This window comes from Myotis nattereri (assembly GCF_964212035.1).
Source record: "Myotis nattereri genome assembly, chromosome: 2".
NCBI lineage: Eukaryota > Metazoa > Chordata > Mammalia > Chiroptera > Vespertilionidae > Myotis > Myotis nattereri.
Window position 1 is genome coordinate 167461984 of NC_138076.1, and position 20011 is coordinate 167481994.

Below are 20011 nucleotides of genomic sequence, written 5' to 3' on the forward strand. Positions count from 1 at the left end.
AATGTTCCATTCTAGTTAGCAGACATCCTTTCATCTTTTATCTATTGAGCTCCTATAAACAGCCAGACATCTGCTAACTGCATTATCTCAATTAAACCTAATACAATATTATGAGGTTGATACTTTAATTATCTCATTTTACAAAGAAACACAACATTGAACAGACTGTCAAACTACAGTGGGAAGCCTGGGGAGGGTTTGGGGGGGGGGATTTAGAGATCAACCGAAGGACTTATATGCATGCATATAAGATTAACCAATGGACACAAGACACGGGGGGGGGGGGAGGGGCCGGGGGAATGTCAAGGGTGGGGGGGGGGGTAAGGAGACATATGTAATACTCTTTGTAATACTTTAAGAAATAAAAATTAAAAAAAAAAGAAATCACACACACACACACACACAAAAAGAAACAAAAAGACATGGAGAAGTTAAGTAACTTGTCAAGATTATCAGCTCACAGAGATGAGATTGGGATTGGAACTCAAACATGCTGACCCTGAGGTCATTTTGTTAACCACCACCCTATATAGCCAATCTTGACCAGCAGTAAGCATCAGGTATTACATATGAATGTGCTGGGTAAATTGGTTCCTGACTGCAAACAGACCTCTAGTCTCCAAATATTTTTTTATACTACACATTACCATTATACTATCTCCATAGCTACTAATCATACATAAAACCCTAATAATGACAATTATTGAAGTTGGCTAGTGTATCTCTGTAATTTTCATTTTTAATGTGTTATATAATGCCTTTTTTCTTCTTCAACATTTCTTCTTGGCCAATAATTTATTATTTTTGTTAAACCAAGAGAACAATTTATTAAATGAGGTTATTACAAGTAAATCTCTTATAGAGAAAAAAATCATGGTTCTTGTGTTTTCCATTAATTATAATGGTAAATATAGGTTCCTTCTGTATATTAAAATTGATTTTCCTCTCCATTTAAATTTTTTTTTCCAATTCTTTATTGATTAAGGTATTACATATGTCTCCTTTTCCTCCCCATTGCCCCACCCCCCTTGTGTCTATGTCCATTGGTTATGCTTATATGCATGCAAACAAGCCCTTTGGTTGATCTCTACCCCCTCCTTTCTTCCCCTGCCTTCCCTCTGAGGTTTGACTGTCTGTTCTATGTTTTTCTGAACAGACACATTTTCAAGGAAAAGGAATTGGCACTTTATAAAAAAATTGGTGAATCTATAGTTATACGTATTAAGTGAAACTAAAATATATAAGGAATGTATCTTTTCTTGAATCCCCAATTTACAATGGAATCTTCCTTTAAATTAACTAACCAACTATTTGTCTGATAAGATTCTACTGTAGCCAAAACTGGTTTGGCTCAGTGGATAGAGTGTTGGCCTGCGGACTGAAGGGTCCCAGGTTCGATTCCGGTCAAGGGCATGTACCTGGGTTGCGGGCACATCCCCAGTGGGGGATGTGCAGGAGGCGGCTGATCGATGTTTCTCTCTCAGTGATGTTTCTGACTATCTCTCTCTCCCTTCCTCTCTGTAAAGAATCAATAAAATATATTTTAAAAAAAACTCAAAAGATTCTACTGTAATTACATCCAACTTTCATTATATAGGACTTAATTGATCCAAGCATGCTAGCTTGATGTCTAGTGGCTGGTTTATACCAGAGATTCCTACTTGGTGGTTAGGAGTTTATGGGTATTGATTAGGTTAGCCACACTCCAGGATCTGATGGGCCACATTGACTTCAAGATGCCTCCTGGAAAAATGGGATCTATGGTAACTAGTTGCCTTGTCAAATAGTGATTTCACTAAATTCTTGTCCTGGAAATGAAGCTGCCTAGTTTTATTTGAAGAAATAAAATATGATTGAACTCCTAGCATTGAAGTTCCACCAATAATTCAAGCAAAGTTTGAGTTTTAAGTATAGAAAACAAAATCAAATTATTGTTTTGGCACCTGCATATAGTAGATGGACCACATAATAATGATTCTGTAGTGGATATGCATATGTGTGTGTTTTTTAAAAAAATGTCAGAAGGAACTAGCCCAGTTACTTTTTTTCTGGGCTTGTAGAACACTACTGTGAGGTTGTAGAATGTTGTAACTCTCTTGGGAAGTTGCCCAGGGGCTCTAGGAGAAGGTTACAGGTGTTGACTCCATAAAGAAGTCCTCAGGTCAACAATTCTGACTGAAAGTTACCATTCAGCTCCTAATACTCTTGGGAACCACCTGTTGGGGAACAGAGAATAAGTAACTCTAGGTAAAGCCAACCTGACATTTGAACTTCAGGGTTTAGAGGTTAATAGATTTTCATAGAAAGGCTATCAATCATTTGTACAGTGGTCTGCCCACAGCAAAAGACTTGTGTTGTCTCCATAAATGTTTAAAAATGAGCACAGCCGAAATCGGTTTGGCTCAGTGGATAGAGCGTCGGCCTGCGGACTGAAAGGTCCCAGGTTCGATTCTGGTCAAGGGCATGTACCTGGGTTGCGGGCATATCCCCAGTAGGAGATGTGCAAGAGGCAGCTGATCGATGTTTCTCTCTCATCGATGTTTCTAACTCTCTATCTCTCTCCCTTCCTCTCTGTAAAAAATCAATAAAATATATTTTAAAAAAATAAAATTAAAATAAAAATGAGCACAGGGCCTGCCGGTGTGGTTCAGTGGTTGAGTGATGATCTATGAATCAGAAGATCACGTTTGATTCTCGGTCAGAGCACATGCCTGGGTTGTGGGCTCAATCCCCAGTGGAGGAACCTGCAGGAGGCAGCCAACCAATGATTTTCTTATCATTGATGTTTCTCTCTCTCTATTCCTCCTCCTTCCTCTCTGAAACCAATAGAAATATTTTTTAAAATGAGCACAGGCATAGGTATTTGACAATTTGGAATCAAATTCTGGCTCTATCACTGTGACCTTGGGTAAATAAGTTAACCTCTTTGAGCCTGTTTCCTTATTGATAAAAGGAATAGTAATATCTACCTCATAGGAATGTTGATAGGATTACATGGAATCATGCATGTAGAGTTCTCACTACAATTTCTGGAACACAGTACATGCTAAATAGATAATTATTATTAAATGCCTGAATCAACAAAATTAGGGATTAATTATAATTTAGCAAATGGACCTCCTCTGTCCAAATCTTGAGAGATAACCAGAGGGTATAAAATTGAAGGGGGTGAGGGAACCAAGTGGGGGCTGAGGGGAGGCAAATTTGATGTCCAGTCTTCCCTCTACATTTTAGGCCAACAGGTTAGCCAAGCCTCCTGTCTCTGATGGTCTGCCATTGGAATGAAAAAACATGGGTAAGCAGATGATATCAGGACGCTTCCCTGTCATCCCACAGGGACTCCAGTTTTTATAAAGTGAATTCTTTCTGACTAGCCTACAAAGTAATTCATCAGAAATGAGACCCAGGCCTTTTTGGAACCGAGTCTTGTCCACCAGTGTTTAAGTGGCTAACTGGGTAGGAAAATCCCAGGCTTGAAGCTTAATTATCTCATGGTGAGAAGTCCCTCTAGTACCGGCAGGCAGGAGAGGCCTGCTCTTGGCCTGGAACAGGGGAAATTTGTGGGTTAAGCCAAGTGTGTTTCTCTGAGAGAGGATGAAAAGCTTATTTGGAGACAACAGTAGCCCCATGGAATAATGTTGGGACTCAAATGGTTGGGGGCAAGTGGAGTGGGCTGGTGTAGAGCTATTAAGGGATTCCTAGGGCCCATCAGTGGGATCCTTTGTACAAGTCTTACCTGGAAAACTGGATATGTAAAACAGAGCTTCTATGATGGAATTAGAAAGAGGACCGAGAGTGCCCAATGGAGGTCAATCCTTCACAATCTTAACTCTGTGCTTTATACTTTTCCAGTAACCCCCATCCCTCACCTCAACATCACTTTTGCTTTAGTACCTGCCTATATTTAATTTCCTTCATGTGCTCTCTATTTGGCTCAGAAAATCCTTCTCCATTTCTGTGCTTTCAAACAAGTCACCTTTTAAGACCTTAATCAATCGTCACATCTCCTGCAAAGCCTCCCCTAACTTGTTTTGGTTAGTCACTCTATATTATTTATTCATTTGTTCACCCTACACATATGAATTTATTAAACCTCTATTGTGTATGAGACACTGCTAGGCATTGTGAATATAATACAAGTCTACTATGTATTCACTGCCAACTAGATATCCTTCCATGTCTCCCTCTAAAATTAGAATGCTTAGCATGCTTATATGCATAGCCCGTGGACATGGGCAATAGGGTGGTGAAGACTTGGGGGTGAGTGGGTAGAAGCTGGGAGGAGGGGGATAAACGGAAGATGTCTGTAATACTATCAACAATTATATATATATATAAATGCTTAGCATGACTAACATCATCCTTAATTATCTGGCCCCTGCCTAGTTTTCAAGGCCTGCTCCCCAGCATCTGTTTATTTCACCACTCATCTGTACCCAAGGACTTGAGTGCTCACTTAATTTGGCTCTCTCTCAAGTTTCTGTTCCTTTGTCTGTGCAATATTCCCTTCTTGTCTACTTGAACTCCAACCATCCTTTAACACTCATTTCTGGAAGCATTTTGTGTATGAGGTCTTCTCTAAAGTATCCCCCTATTCTCACTTCAAATCCAACGTATCAGATACTTCCTCTTTTGGGTCTACATAGCATTCCATATTTAATTTAATCTCATACAATATTGCAAATCTTTTGTTTGCATACTTATCTGCATTTGCTAGTCAGCCACTTTATGCAGAGACCTTATTCTATCTATCTTTGTAACCCGTCACCAAGATAAAACCTGGCACAAAGTTGGTGCTTAAATGTTGGCTAAATGAGCAAATGAATACATTTATTTGAACAAATTGGGTATCTTAGTAAGGATATTAAATGACAGAAGTGGGAACCTGAATGGATACTCTGCCTACTCCATTATTTTAACTAGTATAATTTTTAATGCTGGGGGATAAATCTCTGACCCAAGGTAGGAAAAGTAAATGGCTCAGAAGTGGGCCTTCTAACCCTCTACTCTATATTCCCCTTACTTGTTTCTTCAGTTGTGTCCCTTTTCTTGTGCTGAAAGGAATTTTGATATCCCAGTAGATACAAGTTGAAGAAGGCCATCTTAGCTCTTCCCTGACCTCTTCTGGAATGTCCAGGCTGGAGCACCAAACTGGTAACCATAGTAATGTTCTGAAGAATTATTATGACTGACATTCCTTTAGTCTAAAGAGGCACATGATTTATGGGTTCACAGTGGAGCTGGAGTGGGAGTTGGCTAAGTAACTTCAGGAAAATGGAGTAATCAAGTGCCAGTTACCTTTTTATTTGCCCCGTTTTATTATCCTGTAAGCTTCAGAAGGCAATGAGTAGAAAGAGCAATGACCTGGGCTCAAATCTTAGTTTCACTATATTCTAAGTGCCTGACTTGGAATATAATCATCCCTGGGTGTTTTTTTAAGTTAAAAAAAAATGGAGATGGTATCTATTTCATGGAGGTATGAGAATTAAATGAGATAATAATGTATGCAAATTTCCTCAGCACAGTGTTCTGCATATAATGGAACCTTAGCAAACAGTATTTAAATCTGAAGATGGTACCTCCAATGAGCCTTCATTTCAAGCAGTACTGTGCTAGTTCCTATTTACTTTTGAGAACCACTTGCTAAACTTTCAGGAATTTTTAAAAATATGTTTTTACTGATTTCAGAGAGAGGACAGGAGAGGGAGAGAGAAATAAAACATCAAGGATAAGAGAGAATCATTGATCAGCTGCCTCCTGCGTGTTCCCCACTGGGGATGGAGCCCACAATGCAGGTATGTGCCCTGACCAGGAATCCAACTGTGACCTCTTGGCTCATAGGCTGTGACGCTCAAGCACTGAGCCACACCAGCCAGGCAAGGAATTTTTTGAGCTGTTCTTAAACAACCATTATTCTAAAAATTACAATAGAATAAATTACATTAAAAATATAAAAGTAGTAAATACTAAAAACACTTCTCTTACTACGTTTTATTATTACCTTTGTTCATGAGGTTATTTACAGCTATTGTATCTGGATATTCTCTTCTGTTTTTAATTTTTTAATTCCTTTTTCGTGTTTGCTTTTCAGCTTGGGAAGTTTCTATCGGCATATCTTCAAATTCACTGATTCTTTCCTTGATTGTGATCAATCTACTACGTCCATCAAAGGCATTCTTCATTTCTGTTAGTGCTTTTGATTTCTAGCACTTTCTTTTGATTCTTTAGGAGTTTTCACCTTTTTGCTTACATTACTCATCTGTTTTTGTACATGTGCACTTTTCCCTTTAGACCCCTTAACATATTAATCCTGGTTATTTTAAATTCCTGGTTTGATAATTCCAAAATTTCTGCCACATATGAATTTGGTTCTGATGCTTGTCTTGCCTCTTTAGACTGTATTTTTTTTTTTTTTGTCTTTTAGCATGCCTTGTAATTTTTTTGTAGACAGGCATAATATACTGGGTAAAAGGGACTGAGATATTATGTTTATCTGGCTGGGAATTAGGTTGTTTTCTGTGTGCTATAGAAATAGGTGCCAGAGGCTAAATTGTCTTTGGGTTTCCCTACAGACTCCTTCTTAAATAGTCTGAGCTTGTAGTTCTTCCAAGTTGTAATGCCCTGTTATTACAGAGGATCCCTACTGATGTGTTGGTAAAATGGTGGGGTGGGAGAGAAGTGTTCTCCAATCCTATTAGGCCTCAGTCTTTCAGTGAGCTTGTGTTCCTGGATTGTGACCTTCACAAATGCTTCTTGTCTTTTTTCTTCCCTCAGCTGAAACAAGCTAGAGGAGGCTGGAGTTGGTTGTTTTCCTTCTCCCACATTGGTTAGGCCAGGGGTGGGCAACCTTTTTGTGAGCGCGTGCCAAAACAAGCAAAATCTCTGACTCAAAATTCTTCTGCGTGCCAACCCTAATTTTTTGAGAACATGTTAACGCCTACTTGATATCTCTTAAGGTGTACGTATGTGAAGAACCTTGAAGAATAAAATTCATTCGAGCAACAAAAACACAGTATATGATGATGAAAAATACATTTATTTTTTAATGTATACATGTACACTGATAGTCCAACAGAAAACTTTATGACTCCGTTTGATATTATCAGTGGGACTTTTGCTGCTGCATCACTGATGACAGAGATTTTACATCAGGTTTACGACCTTCAGAGATATGCACAAGCTGCTACTTTCAACCGTCAGGATACTCCTATTACGAGACTTAACAAAATTCATCACTGAGAACAAAGATTCACAAGCGTATGTGGATGAAAACATGGAGAGTAACGCTGTTGCAAAGTTTTTTAAACAGAAAAAATTTTCTGGAATGGCATTCCAAGTCCTCAATAGTTTGTTTTCGACGCTATTGAAATTGCTCTTCCCCTCTCTCGTCAATCTATGTCTATGGTCTTTAAGATAACTTGCTATGTAAAATTATTTATTTATCTAAGATGCACCTACACTGAATTTATCTGAAAAATAAAAAAATCGATATTAAGAACAAAATTGTAAATGGAAGATTATAAGAGAGGGTTTCGGGTGCCAGCAAAAGTTACTGGCGTGCCATGTTTGGCACGGGTACCAGGGGTTGCCCACCCCTGGGTTAGGCTCTCAAGTAGTTTTCCTTGAGAATAGGTCTTTGTCAAGAAATTAATGCTCTGGCCCTGGTTGGGTAGTTCAGTTGGTTAGAGTGTCATCCCAATATTCAAGGTTGCGGGTTCAATCCCTGATCAGGGCACATACAAGAATCAACCAATGGGGAGAAAAGAATCAACCAATGAACAACGAATTGATGCTTCTCTTTCTCTCTCCCTTCCTAAAATCAATAAATTAAAAAAACACAACAAAAGCTCTGTATTTCAAAATGGTTACTTTCCTTTTCCTTGCCAGAAGGATGAGGATAATATTTTCCAATCTTCATAGTAAGACATACGGGGTTCCTGAAGGTAAAATGCACAAAAATGTGGGGGATTCCTTAAGGCAAAGCCCCAGGAGTTTTTTAAAAATCTTTCAATGTAGTCCAATTTCACTTACCAGCAATTGGTCAATTCCCCTTTAAGTATTCCTACCAGTTGCTGGTTCCAGTAGTATTTTTTGCTCCCAGTGAGCCATGATTCTCTGTTCTGCCTGCTGATTCTGCCCGTCTCTCCACTTTTTGTGGTAGAGGTTGTCCTGTTACCTTAATTCTTTGATGCATTTAAGAAGAATTATTGATTTTCAGTTCAGCCTTTTTGTTTGATTGCGTGATGATTTCCAAGCTCTTTACACATCAGACTGGAAACCAGAAGTCCCTGTATATTTTCTCTGCATGGTGAGTATACTATGTGATTGTGTGTTCATCTCTTTCCAATTTCATAATCAGTGATGTCACATTGGTCGCTTGAAATTGGCCATGGTGGGAGGTAACACTACAGAAATTGGCAAATGCTACGGACAAAGACTTAATTTATTGTTTTATTGACTGACTAGAGTTAAGAAAGTGTAGAGAAAACTTTATGTAGATTAAGTTTAAAAGTGTATCACGTTTGGTGCCATTACATTATAAATAGCACAAAAAATTGAAATATTCTTTCAGTATTCAAAAACTATTATCCAATTCAGCAAAGACATTGCTCAAGTCACTGATAAATAAAGTTCCAACATAAGTCTCATTGTTTCACTTTCATCTTATTGGATAATGCAAATGAAAATGTCAACCAATAGTCAAAGCTATCCTCATCTGTCAAATGCAATCATAGGTTGGTTCTTGATTCAAGCAGTTCGGTAAAACTCAATGAAAGCATTCTGTGAGAACCAGTTGGCTATAAATAAAGATTGCATACTTTATTTTTTATAAATTGTGTGTTACCCATCCTTTATATCAGTAATTTTTACAATAAACTTTATGTACGTATACATATACTTACAATTACTTTTCTGGGTAGCTGGCTGTTAATAATTTATCAGCACATACACACCTTGGCCAATTTCAAGCTACCATGACATTACTGAATGTGGAGTTAGGGATAGTTTGGAAGAGAACACCATCTTTTCATATTTTAATTTGGAAACTATAAGAATGTTGGGAGAAATTGTTTTATCTGTAACAAATGGTAATATTTGACACAACTGAAATATGACATTGCTAAGCACAGCAAAATAAGATTAAACCATGAAATATGGTATAATCCTGTACAAGATTAGTCTAGTGAGTAAGAAGAGTAGCCTTATAGGTATGATTTACAGAAAAAAGGGGTCCTATTTAACAACAAAGAATTCCTCTGGCTTAAGATTTGTCAGTTGTTCTTTAAGGGCAACGTACCAGAGGGTTAACATTATTTCGACCATAAACATGTATCGAATACCTACTATGTGTCAGGTGTTCTGACAGTATGCAGCGATGACATTTAAGATCACACAGCTAGTTAAAGGAGTAGCTTGGAATTTTGAGGTCATTATACTAAAACTTAGTATAATGCTATAAGCTAGTCACAGACAGACAAATACTGTATGATTCCATGTCTATGACGTATCTAAAGTAGTTAAACTCATAGGAACAGCAAGTAGAGTGGGGGTAGGCAGAGGGGTAAATGAGGACTTGTTCAATGGGTACAGAATTTCAGTTTTGCAAAATGAAGAAGTTGTAGAGACCAGTTACATAATAATGTGAATATAGTTGACACTACTGACATGTACACTTAAAAATGATTTTCTGGCCAGGTAGCTCAGTTGGTTAGAGCATCATCCAAATATATCAATGTTGCGGGTTCAATCCCCGGTCAGGGCACATACACTAATGTTTCTCTTTCGCTCTTTCCCGTCCTCTCTCTCTCTAAAATCAGTAAATTCAAAACATGGTTAAGATGGTTTTTTAAAAAAATTGAATAGCTGGGATTTGGATTCTGGCCTGACACAAAAAGGCACCTTTATCAATTATGTTATCACTGCTGCCTACTTTCAAGTAATTTAATCTTCAGCCAAGGAATATTTCTTTTCTCTGATTTACACGGTCCTCCTTTTCTGTATGGCAGGGTAGCAAGCCATTGGTTAGCAGGTGCATTGCCTGAAGTCTTACGGATACCAGAACTTCTCTTGGAAGACTAGCATACTCAACCAGGACAGCAAATTCAAAATGGAGTCACCAATCTAACATAGCGATTTTCAACTTTTTTTCACATCATGGCACACAAACTAATTACTAAAATTCTGTAGCACACCGGAAAATATTTATATATTTTTGGCCAATGTAACAAAAAAGGTATAATTGATTCATTCATACCAGATGGCTATTGTTGCGTTGGCTGTTGTCATTCTCTTATTTGTCAATCTAAGGCAGCGGTTCTCAACCTGTGGGTCGCGACCCCTTTGGCGGTTGAACGACCCTTTCACAGGGGTCACCTAAGACCATCCTGCATATCAGATATTTACATGACGATTCATCACAGTAGCAACATTACAGGTATGAAGTAGCAACGGAAATAATTTTATGGTTGGGTCACAACATGAGGAACTGTATTTAAAGGGCCAGAAGGTTGAGAACCACTGAAAGGGCAAAGAGGCCAGTGCCTGTATTGCATGTTTTAAAGATTCTTGCAGCACATCAGTTGAAAATCGCTGATCCAAGAGATTAAGTGGAGAACCAAACACAGGTCAGAGATATAGGCAAGAGGGATCTGGGAGAAATAAATTCGACTTTTAAAAAACAACATACATGACTACATAACTGGAAAAGTGCTTATTCTATTAAAAGAAAAAAGTCTATGATGAAGGAAGTCTGAAATAATTATTATTTTTGAATGTTATATAACCTGATGTAATTTACATCTTTCTGAACCTCAATTTTTCTGGAGTAAAACAGAGGTAAGGCTTACTGCAGGCAGTATATGGCAGATAGGGCCTGGAATGGAAGGAAATAATTGAGAATGACCTAAACTAAACTAAACTTACTGCATTGGAACAGCCACATCTAGAAATAAACAAAACTCAAAGTATTATTGTAATTGAGTGAAAACTAGTTCTGCGTGCTGCATGACAGCCAATAAGTTGAGTGACAGGAGCTGAATCAAGGAAAGCGACTTTATTTATTTTATTCCTTTAAGTTGGATCATTGTGGAGAACTAGGAATGCATTCAAGGCTTTAGCGTCCCAAATGCGTAATTTACATTGTTATCAATAGTGTGAGAGCTTCCAGTTGCTTCACGTTACGATATACGATAGGGCCACTATGATCACTTTTTTAGTTTTTGTCAGTCTCACCTATTTTCTCTGTCAAGTTCTCCATCTGCCCCATTTTATATCGCCACCTCCGCCACAAACGAAATTCTCCGAGAAGCCGCGGAGCGGCGCGTGGGCGGGCGCCTAATCCCGCCACAAACATTGCCTCACCCTCTCGCGCAGGGCGCGAATTGTCAGCCTACTTCTCGCGAGAGGGGACGTGGTTTTGAACGAAAACTTTTAACCTCACCCTCCCTCCAAGAGTCACATGATGGGCACTCGCGTCCCCACCCCGAGGTCTTTCCTGCTCGCCTATTGGCTGTTTACTTGGTTACTGGCTGTCGCGTGATCCATTAAGGAAGTAGAGCCTTCAACTATTCTTCTCGGCGGAAGCGTGTCACAACCTATCCGGCCATCCTTAGCGGAAGTTCGTCACGGCGCAGCTGCCTCCGCACAGCGGATGTGTGTCGCCGCTTAAGTGACGCTGGGAAGCGCTTGCAGCCTTCGCCGCTGCCTTCTGGTTGGAGCACTATGGAGGAAGAGAGAAAGAACAACAAACGGTGGTATTTTACTCGAGAACAGCTGGAAAATAGCCCATCCCGTCGCTTTGGGCTGGACCCAGATAAAGAACTTTCTTATCGTCAGCAGGCGGCCAATCTGCTCCAGGACATGGGGCAACGTCTTTATGTGTATCCTTGCGGCCTAGGCCTTCGGCCTTGGAATCAGTCCCGCCTTGGCGCTCGCGTCCAGGCCCCAGGCTCTCTAAGGGACGGAAGTGGGGAGAGGGTGGGCAGGGCTGATGTCGGGTGGGAGAGACTGCGGTGGGGCAGGCTGAAAGTTCAGTGTTCGCGCGAGGGAGGCGAGGCGCAATTAATTTCCCGCTCGCTCACCGGTGCCACCAACCTTGCCGGGAATTCGTGTGCTTCCCGGCTTTATGTTTTAACCGGCCGTTCTTAGGCCATTTTCGGTGTGTTCTGATCGCCTGTTCTGGTGACTTTGAGGTTATGCTTTTCTGCTATGCCCGAGGGCCTAGGCCCTGGTGGAGGTTTTAGCGTTGATGACTGCGTCTTGAATTTAGTGTGTATAGAGAATTTTGAGAAATTCATTACTTGAGGGTCTTATAAAGGGTGGCCTAGAATTAATGCCCAGCTTTGGTTCACAGTTTCTTCTTCCCACTTCTCTCTCTAAGAAAGCTGTCAAATTCTTGGTGTTCTCTGTAAAATGGGGTGATACTTCTTGCATTTAATTTCAATGGCCTACACAATACTTGACACTCAAGTTCAAATAGTAGCTACTGTTAGAGTTTCATAGAATTTCAGAGGAAGGGGGGATGCCAGTTAAGATTTGTAGGGATGTAGACCTAATGATCTAACGGTTTAAAAAAACATTGAAAAATATTGGGTTTTTGAAAGCATTTTTCTGAATCATGTTGAGACCTTACTTTCCGGCATATCCTGTTTGGCTCAAATAAATTCTTACAAAAATTCTCTAGAGATTAAAAAAAAAGTTGGGGTTTTAAGATACTCAGTGCTGATGTGTGTTTGTTTTTCTCATATTTCAAAGATGAGGTAATATAGTGATTTTTTTCCTCCAAGCATTTTTTGGCTTTTCATTTCATATTATCAGAACTTCGATACAAAACATTTAATCATGATTAGTGACATGTGGATACCAACAGTTTTTTCAAACATCAAGTACCAGTATTTTTTGGTAATTATCAATTTTCCTGAAACAAATTAACCAAAATAACACAATTTTAGTAGATGGAGATACTATCAGCATAATTCACACAAATTACAAAAATGGCTATACTTAAAAATCATACACATTATTTCACCATTTCATAAAACTTTCTAAACTTCTACAAACTTTCCCAGTATAAAGAGACTCCTCAAAAACATCTTAACAACATTAACTACAAAATGCTCTTTGGAAATAGTTATTTTTCAAATTTTAACTTTAAGATATCCCCTCTCCCTGATTTAATACAGTTTATTTTTCAAAATACGCAGCTGGTGGGGCCGGTTGTTCATGCATTTTCAACAGCTGAGGCATCCCCACCTTTGGTGTTTCTGGTGTAAATTACTTGAGCTCTGTGCTTTGAAACTGGTTTAATAAGTCCTTTGCTAAGGAGCTCCTGAAAGGCTACCCTGGCCAGGGAACTGTGGATCTTCAGTCTCTCAAGGGAAACAGTTGGGCTTATAAGCTTATTATAGTTGGGAACTTCGTTATAGTTTGTTATAATGTTGCTTTGTCAGACTAGACTAGGTTATTGAACTTGTCCTGAACTTTGCCTTTGGACCACGTCTAATTTTGGCCTTGCCCCCAGATTTGTTCATTGGGTCTTTGTCTTTCTTGGCTGACTTTCCAGTATCTTTATTGTTGACCTTGGGTGGCATAGCAAAACTTAAAGAGCAGCTGCTACAAGGCTGCTAAGATGTCAGACAAAAAGGAAGATTTTTTTTTTAAATGTTAAAAAATACGGTGAGGGGTGTGTAGAGAGAGGTGGAGAAGAAGGAGCTTCCAGTTGATGGACTCCACATGTTTGAAAATAATTCAGTAATGTAGAGAAAAACTTGCAAAGCAAGAATATATTATAAATAAAAGTCTTTCAGCAAGGTGAACAGATGCACAGTTCTTGCATCAATTTCATCCTGAGGAAAGAGGTCTTCTTGAAGAATGCTTATTTACAGAATCTTTTTGTAAGTTAGAGGTGGCCCCCTCCAATGATTTGTCTTTTATTAGACCAATATCATTAGATTCCATGTGCTTTTCTAAAAGCGCATCCCCTCGCTCACTTAGATACCCATTTTTAAGAATGTATTCAACTTGGCTACATATCTGCCTTAAGTGTCCCTGGGAGTCTCTCACACAAATTATATTGCTATTGTCTTTTAATTGATTGAAATATTCTGAATTCTTTAAGACATCATTATGTTTGTTAAATACATGAATTGATTCTCCTTTAAATCCTTTGAGTACCCCATTGTCATCAAAATCCATGAAGTTGGACACTACTTTCACGTTTGGATAATAAACACCAACTTGATGGATAATCTCTAGTACATACTGATACCAGCCAAAAATATGAACACAGGTATACTATGTTGGAGCTTATCAGAGAAATTTTCATGTTCCTTGAGCATAACGTCAGAGTCTGTCAGTTTCTTTAGGTTTTGATGAAATCTATTCCACAAACCATGTCATTTTGTTTACCATTCTATAACATAAGAGTACTACTCCTCTATGGTAAGAACAGGCTCAATTTTTCTTTTTCTTTTTAAATATATTTTTATTGATTTCAGAGAGGAAGAGAGACGGAGAGAGAGAGAAAAACATCAATGGTGAGAGAATCATTGATCGAATGCCTCCTGCAGGCCCCACACTGGAGATTGAGCCTGCAACCCTGGCATGTGCCTTGGCTGGGAATCGAGCCTTGACTTCCTGGTTCATAGGTCAACACTCAACCACTGAGCCAGGAAGGCTGGGCAGAACAGGATCAATTTCAGTAGCATAATATTTTCTCTTCAGTTGCAGTAACTTCGACATTCATCTGAAACCAGCTAGCAGTTGTCAATGACATTATGACATATTGAACATCTTTCTCCTATGTAAGAAAACTTAGTGTCAATTCGAAGTCTGTTAATCTGAAAATTGACAGCTCCTCCTTTGATAAGGCCACATAATTTCTTCTACTCTTGTAGGAGTTTCCATGTGAACTGAACTTTTCTGGAATTCTGGCATCATTTTCACATGTGTAGCAGAATCTTAGTAATTTCTTGGTTACCCAGTCTTCCTTAGGGCATTCTTGAGTTTTTCTGTTCTTGAATTTGTCTAGAATAATAGCATAGGTGGTAAGCAATATCCAGAGATGCAGGGCTTGGATATAGGCATCTTGATGATCTTGGTCATCTGCCCTGTCTTCCTCTTGAAGGTGAACATGCACTGGGTCAGCACCACCCCTGCTACCAGGGTGCAAAAGCAGGTGCTAGCTACCAGGGTGCACCCTTGCTATGGCCACCTGTTTCATCGGTGAAGCCTCGTGCACAGATGGGCCCGAAAAGAACAGGCCAATTCTAGCATTTTGGTCAGAAAATATACTCATTTTGTAGCAGAAAAGGCTAGAATAGTTTTAAAGTTCTTTTCATTCTGAAAGTGAAAAGCTGTCCTTGGGTGCACCTTCCACTTAAATATATTGCTGAATGTTTATGTTTTAAGTGCTCACTTCAAAAAAGGTGTTCTCTTTCTTGCCAATATCCATTGTGTTTTTTAAGCACCCAGTCAGTGTACTGAGTTAAACATGTTGTTTGAAATTCTGTTTCGTTGCATCCTAGCCCTTTCCTTTTTATATGTGTGTTGTTAGTAAGGTTGTTGACAATATGAAATGGCCTCATTCTGTATACCCCACATTGTCTTCTGAGGTCTTTAGAAATAAGGTATTTAACATTTTGTCAGTGATTGAATATAAAATCATTCCACAGTATTTTTGGTCCCAGGGATCACCTTATGAGAAGGCTTGGTTGCCAGAGAGAAGTAGAACTGAAAAAATTGCTAAAGTTTAAAAGTTGAGCCATATTTCTAGGGCCAGGTCAGGGAGGGCCTTGTAAATCATGTGAGGAGAGGTCCTGAGCTAATGAATCACCATTGCAGGATTTTCAATAGGCAAGTGATGGGTTTAGGACTTGTGTAATTTTGTTTATGTCCCTTCTTGATTCACACATGCTAAGAAGCTTGCTTGTTTATTCAGTAAATTTGTAGTGAATAACTGTTATGTTTAAGGTGTGCTAACTGTAGTTAATAATTTGATGGAGAGGTAAATATTTTCATTTGGGAACATCTGCTGTGCTCAGCTTGCATGGTCATTTTGGGAGAATAGAAAGATTGTACTTTCGGGAATTGTACTGCCTGCCTGGTTTGGGGCCTTAACTTGAATATTTAAGCTCACAATTGACGATCAACACTGCTATAGTATACATGCATCGATTCTACATGATTCAGTCCTTCACACAGTTCCATCGATATGTAAGTATTTTTTATATGGTTTAATCCTTTTATGATTAATTCCAACTTCATTTTTCTTTTGTGGTTGATCTTTGCTGCTGAACTGGGATTTGGAGTTTAGAATTTAGGGTTGGTCACTTTTATTATGTGCCATACTACTGTTCTGAATCCAGCCTTCCAAATTTCCTTTGAAGCGTTTAGTTCATTGGTCGGCAAACTGTGGCACATGAGCCACATATGGCTCTTTGGTCCCTTGAGCGTGGCTCTTCCACAGAATACTGACTTCTGCGCATGGGCCACGAAGTTTCAGTTGCACTGTACGTGTGCACCCGCACGTGGTATTTTGTGGAAGAGTCACACTCAAGGGGCCAAAGAGCCGCATGTGGCTCGCGAGCTGCAGTTTGCCGACCACTGGTCTAGTTAGTTGTTTGGTAGGTTCAGTGCATCCTTAGAGTAAGTGGAATCTTTAGTAAAGAAATAGGTTATTGAACACTTAACATATGGATTGGGAGAATAGAATTAAAGGGAAACTGCTTAATTTTAAATGTAATTTTTAAAAAATATGTTTTTATTGATGTGAGAGAGAGAGAGAGGAAGGGAGAGGGAAAGAGAGAAACATCCACCTGCTGGCTCCCATATACCTCCCTACTCTGGATCAAGCCCACAACCAGTGTCCTGATGGGGAATTGAACCGGTTACCTCTTGGTGCATGGGATGATGTTCAGCCAACTGAGCCACCTGGCCCGGGCTGTAATTTTTGAAATCCTATATAATAAAAGGCTAATATGCAAATTGACTGAACTGTGGAACGACCAGTCATGTGCACTGACCACCAGGGGGCAGACGCTCAATTCAGGAGCTGCCCACTGGTCGTTAATGTGCTCCCACAGGGTGAGTGCCGCTCAGCCAGAAGCTGTGAGCCCAGCTTCTGGGGCCCCAATCGCCCCGCCGGTTGGGGCAACTGGTGGGGGGCGGGGCCCCAAGAAGCCGGGCTCATGGCTGATGATGGTGGGAGCCTTTCCTGCTTCCGCAGCAGCACTAAGGATGTCTGACTGACGGCTTAGGCCCACTCCCTGTGGGCTCCCCGAGTGCACGAATTTCATGCACTGGGCCTCTAGTGGTAAATAATATGGTCATAGGAAAACAAATGAATATAAGTTATTTAGATTTGATAAAATTTCAGTCAGTGACAGGTTGGAGGAGGAAGGTAGAGGTACATTATGTAATGACTGAGGATGACTTTTAAGACAGGAAAAAGAAAATAATAGTAATAAAGCGATTTTTCTTTTCTGGACAGAATTGTTAATAGTGCTATTTTCAGTTTTGCTACCTGAAATGGACCTATTTAGCATTATTTATAAGTGACTTGAAAGTGAGTTCATAGTGATATCTCAGCTGTAGGTAAAACTATACTTGTTTAATAAACTCACAGGTAATAGGGCTACATTTGATGAACACATTTGGATTTGTGAGTTAAATATTTCTTTTTCTTTTTTAATATTGTTTTGAGGAAAAGTGTTTCAGACTTAGCATGATTAATTTTGAGTTTTTTTCCCTAATGCCATAGGAAGAGGCTCTGTAAAGCTAGATACTGTTCTTGTAACGTAAGATATTGGTGGGATCAGTATTGGGAGTAATTGCACAGAAAACCCTTTGGATTTGTGGATTAAGTATTCCCAATTTTTGTTGATTATCCAATCAGCTTGGCTTTCTACTACTCTTACCCTCCTTACCTCCAGCTATGCTCTATCTCTGATGGCAAGGAGCAGACCCTTATTAAGGGAGAGAGAAGCTGCTTTTTGTTAATCTTCACCTAAGGCTATTTTTTCCATTGATTTTTTTTTTTTTGAGAAAGTGGAAGGGAGAGGGAAAGACAGAGAGAAACATCTGTGTGAGAGAGACACATCGATTGGTTGCCTCCTGCATGTGCCCTGACCAGGGCCAGGATCGAGCCTACAACCAAGGTACATGCCCTTGACTGGAATGGAACCCTAGACCCCTCAGTCTGTGGGTCGACACTAACCTCTGAGCAAATTTGGCTAGGGTGGGAGAGAGAAGCATTTAATGAGGGTATCTGATAGCTCTAGAATAGAAGGTAATGGATAAAGAACAAAATTTGAAGAGGAAGTCCATAGCTGTTTGCCAGTTCTGAAATTTTTCTGCATTTCTTCCCTTTTGTTACGGTAAAGATTTTTTTCTTTTAACATTTATTTTATTTTTTTAAAGGGGAGAATGATGATTTTTATTTTTTTAAATATATTGATTTTTTTACAGAGAGGAAGGGAGAGGGATAGAGAGTTAGAAACATCGATGAGAGAGAAACCGATCAGCTGCCTCCTGCACACTCCCTACTTTGGATGTCCCCACAACCAAGGAACATGCCCTTGACCGGAATCGAACCTGGGACCCTTGATTCCACAGGCTGACGCTCTATCCACTGAGCCAAACCGGTTAGGGCTTTGAACATTTATTGAGAAATAATTCTCATACCATACAATCCACCCATTTACAATACACAATTTGATGATATTTGGTATATGCACAGATGAAGGCAGTCATCACTGCAATCAATTTTCGAACATTTCATCACCTCAAAAGGAAACCCTGTGCCCCTTATGTCTCACCCCACCATTCTCCCATCTCACTAGCTATAGGCTACCATTAATCTACTCTCCATGTTTATAGATTTCCCAGTTTTGGACATTTCATATAAATAAAATTGCTCACTATGTCACCTTTTTGTCTGGCTTTCATTATGTCAACCAGTGTTCTTTGGTGCCAATTCACTGCCAACAGGAATCCCCACTAGGGGTGTGGTGAAGAAGGAAACTATTCAGTACTATCATGGTAAAGATTTGAAAACCAGGGTGAAATAAATCTCAAGTCAATTTGTTACTAAATTATCTTTCCTTATTTCCTATGTATTAAGCTTAGCAAGGACAGAGACTCACTTTTCTGTGTATCCTCCAAAGAACCGTTAGTAAACTTGTTGAATGAATGAATGGTAATTATCCGGTATAGAGAGATTCTTTGTGATGTTGTGACCTTTTTCAAATCCAGTGACTTTTAATTTGGGATTGTTGATTATCTAGAGCAGGGGTCCTCAAACTTTTTAAACAGGGGGCCAGTTCACTGTCCCTCAGACTGTTGGAGGGCCGGACTATAGTTAAAAAAAAACTATGAACAAATTCCTATGCACACTGCACATATCTTATTTTGAAGTAAAAAAACAAAATGGGAACAAATACAATATTTGTATTTGTATGTGGCCCGTGGGCCGTAGTTTGAGGACCCCTGATCTAGAGAACTGATTTTGGGCACATTTTGGAATTAACAGATCAAAAATATTTCCCCTTGCCTTAGCCTGTTTGGCTCAGTGGATAGAGCGTCAGCTTGCGGACTGAATGGTCCCAGGTATGATTTCGGCCAAGGACACATACCTGGGTTGCTCAATCCCCAGTACGGGGCGTGCAGGAGGCAGCCAGTTCTCTCTCATCATTGATGTTTCTATCTCTCCCTCTTCCTTCCTCTCTGAAATCAATAAAGAAATAGATTAAAAAAATATTTCCCCTTTAGTATGCTAATTTGAAGAGTTTAGCTGTTATAAATCCAAATTCAAATTTGAGGGGACTTAATACATTGTTGTAGCATTGATGTTACATGTCCTATCAAGCTCCTATGCATTTTTAAAAAATATTTTTCTATTGATAGGAAGGGAGAAGGAGAGGGAGAGATAGAAACATCAGTAATGAGACAATCATTGGTTGTTTGCCTCCAGCATGCCCCATAATGGAAATCAAGCCCGCAACCTGGGCATATT

At 39.5% G+C, this 20011-nt stretch overlaps 2 protein-coding genes across 6 annotated transcripts in view; one reads left to right on the forward strand and one right to left on the reverse strand.

Annotated features, from left to right (window-relative positions):
- SPMIP11 (sperm microtubule inner protein 11) overlaps positions 1 to 5102 on the reverse strand; it is a gene marked incomplete at its 5' end in the record, with an annotated part of 31582 nt that extends 26480 nt beyond the window's left edge. Inside the window, one exon of the mRNA XM_081084767.1 lies at positions 5024 to 5102. Coding sequence (XP_080940893.1) covers positions 5024 to 5102 — 79 coding nt within the window. The remainder of the gene's footprint in view (positions 1 to 5023) is intronic.
- A 5758-nt stretch (positions 5103 to 10860) lies between these two features.
- Positions 10861 to 20011, forward strand: part of CCNT1 (cyclin T1) — a gene marked incomplete at its 3' end in the record, with an annotated part of 41674 nt that continues 32523 nt past the window's right edge. For 2 of the 5 annotated variants that reach the window (XR_013995518.1, XM_081083118.1), the window contains exons 1-2: positions 11677 to 11879; positions 16131 to 16212. Coding sequence is in view for 3 of the 5 variants with exons in the window: in XM_081083118.1 (XP_080939244.1) it covers positions 11722 to 11879; positions 16131 to 16212 (240 nt within the window). Of the gene's footprint in view, positions 11880 to 16130; positions 16213 to 20011 lie in introns of all 5 variants that reach the window. The other 3 variants (XM_081083117.1, XM_081083119.1, XM_081083120.1) reach the window with 3 other exon arrangements.